The sequence below is a fragment of the Acanthisitta chloris genome, unplaced genomic scaffold (assembly GCF_000695815.1).
Source record: "Acanthisitta chloris isolate BGI_N310 unplaced genomic scaffold, ASM69581v1 scaffold21923, whole genome shotgun sequence".
Taxonomy (NCBI): domain Eukaryota; kingdom Metazoa; phylum Chordata; class Aves; order Passeriformes; family Acanthisittidae; genus Acanthisitta; species Acanthisitta chloris.
The window spans coordinates 1-10635 of NW_008664562.1; the positions used below are offsets into that span (position 1 = coordinate 1).

The 10635-nt window shown below is 40.5% G+C and overlaps 1 protein-coding gene across 1 annotated transcript in view; it reads right to left on the reverse strand.

The window, feature by feature from the left end:
• Window positions 1-2194: 2194 nt before the first annotated feature.
• EXOC3 (exocyst complex component 3) overlaps window positions 2195-10635 on the reverse strand; it is a 24011-nt gene continuing 15570 nt past the window's right edge. The window contains exons 6-12 of the mRNA XM_009071422.1: window positions 9953-10053; window positions 9375-9485; window positions 8505-8655; window positions 7690-7812; window positions 4704-4865; window positions 3237-3364; window positions 2195-2799 (exon numbers count right to left, since the gene is read on the reverse strand). Coding sequence (XP_009069670.1) covers window positions 2628-2799; window positions 3237-3364; window positions 4704-4865; window positions 7690-7812; window positions 8505-8655; window positions 9375-9485; window positions 9953-10053 — 948 coding nt within the window. The 3' untranslated portion in view covers window positions 2195-2627. The remainder of the gene's footprint in view (window positions 2800-3236; window positions 3365-4703; window positions 4866-7689; window positions 7813-8504; window positions 8656-9374; window positions 9486-9952; window positions 10054-10635) is intronic.

Below are 10635 nucleotides of genomic sequence, written 5' to 3' on the forward strand. Positions count from 1 at the left end.
CCCCGCGAGCGACCCCTGGCCCCGGGTCCACACTCAGCGGAGGTGGCTTGTCCCTGGAGGGGAAACAGGGCAGATTTAACACAGAGTCATAGAACTGCAGGGGTTGGAATGGAGCTTAGAGATCGTCTAGTCCAACCCCCTGCAGTGGCCACGGACACCTCCCACCATAACAGGGTGCTCAAGGCCTCGTCTAGCCTGGCCTTGAACACTTCCAGGGTAGACACAACTTCTTTGGGCAGTGTATGCCAATGACTCACCACCCTCAGAGCAAAGAATTTCTTCCGATATTTAACCTAAATGTCCCCTCCTTCAAATTGTACACATTGCCCCTTGTTCTATCACTGCAGCCCCTAACAAAGTGTCCCTCTCTGGCATCCCTGTAGCCCTTTCAGGTGCTGGAAGGTTGCTATGAGGTCTCAGTGCAACCTTCTCCGGGCCAAACATCCCCAACTTCCTCAGCCTGTCCTCATAGAGATGCTCCAGTCCTCTTAGCCTCGTGGCCTCCTCTGGACTTGCTCCAACAGTTCTATGTCCTTCTTACATTGAGGACACCAGAACTGTAAGCAGTACTCCAGGTGGGGTCTCATGAGAGCAGAGTAGAGGAGGAGAATCACCTCCTTTGACCTGCTGCCCACACTCGTTTGGGTGCAGCCCAGGATTAGATTGTCTTGCTGGGCTGCTAGCACATACTGCCAGCTCATGGTGAGCTTCTCATCTACCATTCCCCACAAGTCCTTCTCCTCACTGCTGGGTTTAATTACTTCCCCACCCAACCTGTAGCTGTGCCTAGGATTGCCACGGCCCAGATGTAGGACCTTGCACTTCCATTTTATTGAATTTCACAAGGTTTGCATTGTTCCACCTCTCAAGGGTGTCCAGGTCCCTCTGGATGGCACATCCCTTCCCTCCAGCATGTCAACTGACCCACATAGCTTGGTGTTGTCAGTGAACTTGCTGGAGGTGCACTCATCCCACTGTCCATGTCACTGACAAAGATTTTGAACAGCATCGGCCCCAGCACCGACCCCCGAGGGACACCACTTGTCACTGGTCTCCACATGGACAATGAGCCACTGACCACAACTCTTTGCTTGTGATCATCCAGCCACTTCTTTATCCACTGAGTGGTCCCACATCCAAGTGATACCTCTGCAGAGATTACTGCTGCAGAGTAGGAAGGGGGTATAGGGAGACAAAGCCCAATGAACTGACTGTTGTAGACAAAGTGAAGATCAAAAGCATGCAGGGCAGGAATTTCAGGTACAGGGTTGAAATTGAGTACAAGCCAAAGTAGTATCACTCTAATAATTTTTAACTGAATTCTTTACTGAGGGATGAACACAAACCTCCCAAAGTCAGCCTAATTCCCCTCCCCCTACACCTGCAATTTCTAGCAACAGTGTACAGTCCCACAGGACCTGGAGTGCCTCCAGACCTCACTAAAACCCTTAAGGCACAGACATTCCAATGTTATGCTCTGGGACAGGCTCCTTCTGTCAATGAAAAAAGCCAGACCCTGTCCTATCCTTTGTCCAAACTGCTGACTGTGCTTGCTGATCCCTTCTGGGGTAAGGAGGAGGCAGAGCCAGAATGGCAAAAGGTCTGGGTGGTCACAGGCCAAAGGAGTTACATACAGAAACTTCAGAACATCACTTAGAACAATGCAGGCTCGTGTCTTCCTTTACTTATCTTGGACAACTCTGTGCAGGTACTAACAGCTAATGTCTTTATGGATTCAGAATTACTTGAAGAAGGACGCATTGATTTTCTAGTCCTATTTTATAACTAGAACAGAGCAATCTGAAAATACTGTGGAAATAAACCCCAGTATCTTGTGTTTTCAGAAAACTATTAAACCCAAAGTTTATTCACACTTCAAACAAAGAACCAAATTTACGTCTACATAATGACAAAGAATCAATGGCTCAAGGTAGCAACGATTTAACATTTTTATTGAACTGGTGGTGCTTTATGTGCTGTTTTTAGTGAATCAATGGAAAAAAAATAAAATTGTACCTTGTGTCTTTATTTATTTATTCAACCTATAATCAAATTGCACTGTAGCAATTTCATTCAGTCCCTTAAGTCAGGGAACTGATTCCATAATTAAGTTTTCTGCAATAAACTATTTTACACCAAAGTAAGTACATACACAAAATAGAATGTGAAAGCAGACTGAGAACATTGACACTCAATGCGATGCCATATAAAGACAGTTCTAAGGGAGCCTGCTTAGGTATTGGAAGCAATGTGTGTTAGTATATCCAGCACTAATACAGCTCTGTTGGGTTTGGTACAAATACCTTCATACAGCATCACAGTGCACCGTGCAAACATATTCCATGAGAAAAATGTATCTGCTGACAGCAAAAACAGCTGTAACAAATGGGTCAGTAAAACCCCCCACATGCCATTAAAAGCTTCATTCTTCAAACACGACTTTTAATCCATCTTCTTTCAGAAATCTTACTACATTTCCTCACATCCAAGTCTTTAGAAAGTAACATGCCTAGCAAGTATCAATGTGTATTGAACTTCACTTGAAATAGCATCGCCAAATCTGCCCTCAAATATTTCAAACTTGTTGATCCCAGAGCAGTAATGACACACAAACACAGAGTTGTCAGTTACTTAAGGAGTTTTGGCACAGTTAGGGTAGGAACTGTAATTTCTTTAAAAATTGGCACATAGTTTGGATTGGGTTGGCTTGGACCTTGATCCAAAGTCTCAATGATAGTCTGCTTCATATCTCTGCTGGCATCGCCTCTCACTGTCAGCAAAGCTGCAATATGGTCATCCCTGCCAAAGGAAAATGGTAAAACTGGCATTAGGAAACTGCACAAGCAAGATTTACTCAGAAACAGCACTTAGCTGGCAATCTTCTCCCTCAGTTTGTTTACTTTAATTCTTAATCAGATCTCTAGTCACTCAGAACTGCCTTCTCCAGTTCAATATAAAGCACTGGTTTGGCTGCTTTTAGGACTCTAAACCCTATTTTATCCTCCAAAAACATAGAAACGAAGCAATTTCATTATTCCTCTGCTGGACCACTGAGTACTTAAGCACATATAACTCCTAGTGCAGCTCACATACATTTTACAGCAGCATTATTTTTCACAAAGCAGTGGTTACATTCTAAAATATGAAGACATTTTCACACTGTCTTAAAATTTGCCCAAGACTACAATGAAACTATGATGTTATCTACCAAACTATCTTAAATTTGAGAGAATTACCTGATATCTGGATATTTACTGACTAAAGTGGAAACTTCCAGATAGAGCAGTGAAGGATCAGTTAGCTTGATAACCTCTGCAATGGCTTCAATGATGTCACAGAGTCCTTCAGTGCCCTCTCCTGAGCCCTGCAAGATGAAAAGTAAAAACGTAATTAAAAAAAAATCCCTAAAGCAAAACCAATACTCCCCAACATCTAATGAAAAGTAAAAACATAATTTAAAAAATCCCCAAAGCAAAACCAATACTCCCCAACATCTACAATCCATCCTTTAATTAGTATTTTGTCTGACAATGCTCTTGAATTTCCCAAAGAGATGAATTTTCAGACATCAAGAAAACAAAGTATTTGTGAATTGTCACCATAAGCCTCTTCCCCCTTTCCCTGCTCTTCATCCAGAGATCTACCCTCAGAGTATTAGTAAAGAAATTCATGTCTTACAAACAATATGTTGTATTTATCCACATGGTGATAAGTTCTAGTCTTTAGCTTTGGGTAATTTACCAGCATAAACATTAGGAAAAACAGATATGGAAGCTAGACCTCTCCTGAAACATTACTTAAAAACTGGCACCTTATGAGATTCCTTCTAGCCGTCTGGCCACCAAGGCAGCTTTCAACAACTGATCAACTGAAGTGTATCTGTTTAATCTCTGGACTATTTAAAGTACCCTTAGTTCCAGGTCATCTGGGCCTGCCAATCTGGTATTGTTAATACGTTTATTCCATAATCTTTTCTATCAATGCTATAATCTGAAACAGATCTTACACAGAATCCCACATACTGAAGGGCTCTGATGCAGGAGTTGCCCCAACATCTTCCACCACAAGCAGAGATGAACTCTGCCAATTTTTCAGGCTTTATCTTTCTGTGCACTCTTTTTGCATGTTGCCATCTGTTGGCCCTACCTAGGAGCTCTCCCGCAAATTCCTGTTCCTTTATGCAGTTATACACTTTATGCCTATCTTGTACATTGGCTCTCAAATACCTTTTCTGACCTGTCTTTTCCATTTCTAGTGCACATAAATGTGGTCAGTGTACTTGTCTTGTTGAACTCAATGAACGCACGGCATGCTCATTAGATAATAAGTAACTGCATCTGTTCGATGCCCTATCACCCTTTCTTCTAGTCAGGACAAGCAAAGCCAAATTGTTTTTATTATTCTGTTTTGGGGTGTCTGTTTTTTCATTTACTACTGTGAATTTAGGGTACCTATCTCTGTGAAGCCATTCAATTACTCAGCTGCAGAGAGCTGTATAAACACAAAGCAGCAGAAACTGGTGCTCAGGAATATTAGCAGCAGGCCTGTGTGTTCAGAACCCTCAGCTGGCACCCTTGATATTCACAAATCACCCAACATTTTGGAAACATGGAGATCCAACTCTAGCCATCTTCCCCAAGCAGTAAACGTGTGGTTTATTCTAAATCACCAGGTTAACAACATTACCCAGAGCATACACTTACAGCTGCAAGCTTCTTGAACAAAAATCTGAACTGCTCTGCTTCTTTGATCATTCTTTCTGCACCCTCTTTCCTCTCTTCTGCATTCTTGAATGATATACGTTTTAACATGATTGCTCTGATGTATTCCACAACCACTCTCCGATGGGCCTCAAGAGTCATTGTCTGAAAGAAAAGAAGAAGGTGGTGGGTTGTGTCAGTGGTACCTGCAAATGTAGCAATTATTTTTAGGCTGTGACGAATTACCAGGCTTTGAACTGTGTATTTGCACTTCATCACCAGTATACAGTTTTTGTTCATACTACAGACTTTGGCTTTAGATTTTCACAATGTTAACAGAAATGAAAATCTGTCCTTCCCTAACAATGTGCCAATTACAAGACAGAAATGACAAACCCAAATTATCTCTAATGATATTTCTGAATTATTTCTGAGGAGCACCAAGGACAGAAGAACAAACAAGAAATACTTTGGACCGTCTTTAGAACAGACCTGTGCCTGGCCTTGCAGCCTTGCTCTTTGGATCTCCAGTCAAGGCATGACCAGCCACCACAGAGGCTTCTGCTGATAACTACAGTACATTGCATGAAGCACTGCAAATCTTGCCCACATTATCTGTGCTTTGGGTCAAGTCTGGTAAGAAGCCTGGGGAACCAGCAGCAACCACTTTCTCAGATCCTCCCTGACTGATTTGCTGCTCTATACTTGTCTTTTTATAGGAAATAGCTACTGGTGCCTAGGTGAAGCATCTGGTACTGGTGCAAGAGTAAAGCTGAGGTTTGGAAATAAAAAACATAACTCAAAACCTTCACATGGTTTTTTTGTTTTGTTTTGTTTTTCAACAGTAATGTAAAGAGAGTCCTTAAGTCCCATAAGTCCTTAGGTGGTTTTTCTTCCCTTAGCATGGTGGCAAAGTTACTTATGATTAAGAAAAAGCGTAACAGGTAGTCACAAACTTTTTATCACGTTTTATTAGTAATATATATGTAGCTTTAGTTTCAACGAAGGTTTCAGGACAAAGAGAAAAGGGGAAAAAAAAAAAGGGGAGAAAAAAACTGATTGCAAAGTACTGGAAATCACAGTCCTCATCCAGGATACAGAAAATGCAGTTTCAAGCTCTGCTCTCAAGACTGTGCAGAAATACCAGAGTTCACTGGTTGCTCAGGGATGGCTTTCCTTGCATTGGTGGAACTGATGCTAATTACAGAGAGGAAAATGAACTGCACAGAACAGACTGTGGGAGACTGATGTGTGCGTGCCCCATCCCACTGAAAAGTAAGTGAAGAACAGCTCTACTACAAGTGAGAACACTCAAGAAGAGCCAACAGTGCAATGGTAGGGCATCCACTTTGCACACAGGAAACAGCAAAGCAGAGTGACTATTAGATTCAGAGCCCCTCTGTTCCCAGAACAGTCTTTCCCACTGGGCTACAGCCTTCTTGCAAGTGCTTTGTTCATGTGGCTTTTAACACTTGTATTTTAAAAACAGGCTAATCCAAGAATACTTTAAAACCAGAAAAAAAATCCCACCACAAACCAGGGAAACAAGAGTGTGTCCCATCCAGTGCTAGAACATACAGCGCCTTGTGTGGGAGATGTTTTTTGTGCTGGGAGACAGGAATAGCAGGTACGAGGAATGCCAAAAAACCTGTTTGCTATCTTTTTCCCCACCAGGTGGCAATAAATGCTACATGATGAAACACATGGGACTGCAGATATTGGTACTAACACTTAGAAACCCATGCCAAGCACTAATACCTCACAGTAACAAACTAAATCTGGAAAACAAAGCTGTCCCATAGCTATGGAGTAATTCTGGGACCGATCTAACCTATTCTGTTCACTTTTTCTGGACTGAAAAATGCATATTATCCACTTACATACTAAGGCCTCTAGGATCTGCAAATGCTGAAGGTTAAGAGGTCATCAGAGGAACTCTGAGCAGTTCCCTCTATCACTTTAAGAATTAAGGTAAGAAAGAAGAAGGATATGATTTGGAGACTGCCTTTTAAGCACTTCTACTTAGTAAGGGTTTCTTCAAAGACCTCACTTAAATCCTGATCCTGTTAGCTTCAAATAGCTTCCTAAGTCTTAGGGAATCTTCCCTGCACAGAAAGTTCCACCTGAATATGAGGAAGAACTTCTTTGGTGTGTGAATCACTGCACACTGGAACAGATTGCCCAGAGAAGTCATGGATTTTTCCCTCACTGGACATATTCAAGAGCTGTCTGGATGCAACTCTGTGCCACGTGCCTGTATGGCTCTGCTTGAGCAGAGGGAATAGACCAGATAACTCACTGTGGTCCCTCCCAGCCTTACCCATTTGGAGATTGTGTGAATCATTTAACACATGCTGCCTTAACTACACAAACCTGACTTTAATCAATCATATTACTCTATTTGTTTCAATCCTTTACTGAATTACAGGACAATAGATGAATCCAGATAGCTTTTGACAGATCACAGGGAAGGAAAAAAACCCAAAAAACAAACCCACAACCTAACCTAGCACATTATACTGCTGTAACAGCACTTTAAAATAGCTATACATTTGTTAACCTTATGGGACCATATTGACTATGCTTTATTGTATATATTAAAACTAGGAATTACAGGATGTGCATTTATTAAAAAGAAAAAGTAACTACAGGACAGCAAAAGCGGTTTCAGAAGAGCTAATTTTATCTGACTACAAACTACAAGATGGAAAAGTACAAGCTGGTAAGAATATCTAGTAACGTGCCAATACATATTCTGGACTAAATCCTGCAACTTAGATCTATCTTTGACAATATTATATAGCAAAAAAAGATGTAAAAACCCACAGCAGATTCAGACTTTTGCAATATGATAATGAACATTTTTTCATTTCTGGTGATGACTCAATTCCAATTTCTGTATTCCAATGCTGAATTCCACTCAGAAATTCCAAATCCACACGATGTTCAGAGTATATTAGTGAAGTATAATAGAATATTTTACGCCTACCTTTTTATAAGGCTTTTTTATTCTTGCAAAGTCATTGAAATAATCCTCTACAGTGACACAGATTGTCCCCACTGCATTAGACCCCATCAACCACTTCTTCGTCATCAGCTCATTGAGATGTGGCTGAGAAGGTAACAAACAACAGACAGATCACATTTTTGACAGTTTTATCATATGGGAGACAACATTAAGCATCACACATTTCTAAATTACACTGCTTCCACATCTTTCCTCATGTGAGCCATTCAAGGTGTTTATACTAGTTCAAAATTTGATTACAAATCTAACACGTCCCAGAGCATCTTTCTTTGCCATTTCCTGCTATTTCCCTCCCTCCCTCCCAATTTCTTTTTAGTAATAATTTCTTTTCCCCTAACTGATTCTATACAAGAAGCTAGAATTCCTAAACAAGGGAAATCCATCAGTCAGAAAGGGCCTACCCATAGAGTCAATTAAATATATCAATTATAGGTGAACTGTACCTGTGATGACAACTTTGTATCAGCAGGAGTTTCCCAAATAATTCTTAAAACTCAACAACATAAGTATAAGCCTAAGTACAATCTGCTAAAAAATATTAACTATATATAAAGCACCTGCCTGAAGACATCCTATGAAACATAATTAAGCAACTTTCCAGTGTGCTACATGCAAACTACACCAGTGAAGAACAATACTGACATTTACTGGCATTTTGCTTGCACACCACATATTTTATGTTTAGCAATCAAAAGGCTCCACAACTACTTCCTTCCTGAGTTATTTTTCCTTTTAAAATAATACTTGTGGGTTTTTTTGAGGAAAAAAGGTCTAACCTCTAAATCCATGAAGACTTCATCTAGCAGGCTAGAGCATCCTTCTTTGGCAATGACGTCTAAAGTTGCATCCATGTTTGCATGACTGATTGACAACGTGTCCTCCATTTCAATTTTCAAGTATTTTCTTTTCAGACTGATTATAGATTCTCTAACAAAGAAAAAAAAAAGCTTTTCATCATCCACTGAACCACAATTGCATTGCTAGTAAATTTTTGGACGGCATAGACAAAGAGACATAGCACACAATTATGTCTACAAGGGGAAACAATGCCTGCTGCTTGCTTTGGAGGCCTTAATTTACTCTCCAACATGATTTCAGCCTGAACAGAGTATGCTGGTGACAAACTGCTGCTGATTTGTGGACATGAGAATGGCAGCAGGTACAGATGAAGAGAGGGCTGGATTACTGAACACTGAAACATGAGCCATGTTCTGATATTCTAACAGAAGGTCTACCTTTACTTTCCTCCAGTTCAGTTCACCTTGATCACACTGCTTGAAGGTGAACTGTGAGAGATTCAATGTAAGAGAAGATGGCAGGCCCTGGACAAACTAACTGAAATGGATTTTTCAAATTCTGCAAGTTGAAGATAAATTTTTCTTTGGCAATGAAATTCTTGGAATTACAAGTGTTTTTTCAACGGTGAGGAGCAATGGCTTGGCTTGCCAAAGGCAAAAGCAACCACAATATCTACTTCTTAAAACAGTAACATCTTTAAAACTGTTGTCTTTGTTTAGTCAGCTAAACTATCTTAACTAAAACCCTCTTCGCATACAAAAGAAAAGGTGGTCCTGGAAAAGGCAGTATTACAAATGAACCATCAATAGCTATTTTTCTCACAATACTGCAAGAACATGCAGACTCACTTAAAGGTTTGACAGTTGTTGATGACTGCAATCATGTACTGAACATAGCACTGAGGATACTGACGATTTTTAAGATGTTCTTCTTTATACAACTGTGCTTCATCTTTGTACCTGTAACATACACAAGGAATGGTATTAACGTAAGTACACATGTAGGACTAAATGCTCCACAAGGGCCTGTCAAGTATTTAGAACTGTTTTATAAAGGACTTGTTGCTCATGTGATGTCTAGTCTCTGCTCAAGGCAGATTCCAGCCAAGGAAGTATTTTCTGTCTTCCTTAAGAGAGAGATATAAATTTGAGATATAAAAGAAAGTGGAACTGACTCCAAAAATTAGAGCCATTTGCAGAGAGGAACTGAAAGTGCCTGTTAGCAGCACAGAACTTCTGCAGTTAAACTGCAGAAGAGAAAAGGAAAGCAAGAAAAGGAAAGGGAAGCAAAGCCTGCCTGGCCTGGATGTGATAAGAGGAAGGCAAAGCAATAAAGAAACATCTGAAGGAAAATTAAAAATTGGAATTTTGAGAACAAAGAGAGACTGAGGTAGAACAAAGCATTTATATTTTAAACATTATGTTACCTGGTTAGAAATGAATTCATTTGCTGAAGACATAGAATGAGTACCTTTGTTTTCAAATCTTCATTTATCTGAGCAGCCACCTGAAGATTCTGCTCAAACATCTAAGACAAAAATAGTTTAGTTATAAAGAGAGGCCTGTATCAGTGGCAAACCAGACAGAACACCTATCTTGTTAGAGACTCAAATTTTGTTGGTTTTTGTTGGTTTTGTTTGTTTGGGTTTTTTAAAACAAGACCAACACTTGCTTGCTGACTAACCCAAAAGTTGCTATTTCTGGAAGTGTAAATATATGTTACTAACAACCATTAATGCATGCCAGAGTTTTCTCCTGACACTGGAAACAGCTGCATTCTTTCTTCAGCAAAACAGTACTTAATATCTTTAATTCAGTAATGCTTTGCCTCTGCAGTGTATCAAAGTGCTTGGGTCAGCTCCTGCAGTTACCTTGTAACTCAACTTCCTTTGTTTCTCTCATATATGAAAGGATTGAGCTCACATTAGTGAAGCAAAGCAGGCCCTAAAATTTAGAAACACAAGCAGGCACAAGATCTAGGTGTCCTCAACGTAAGAAGGACATGGAACTGTTAGAGCAAGTCCAGAGGAGGCCATGAAGCTGATAAGAGGATTGGAGCATCTCCCCTATGAGGACAGGCTGAGGAAGTTGGGGCTGTTCAGCCTGGAGA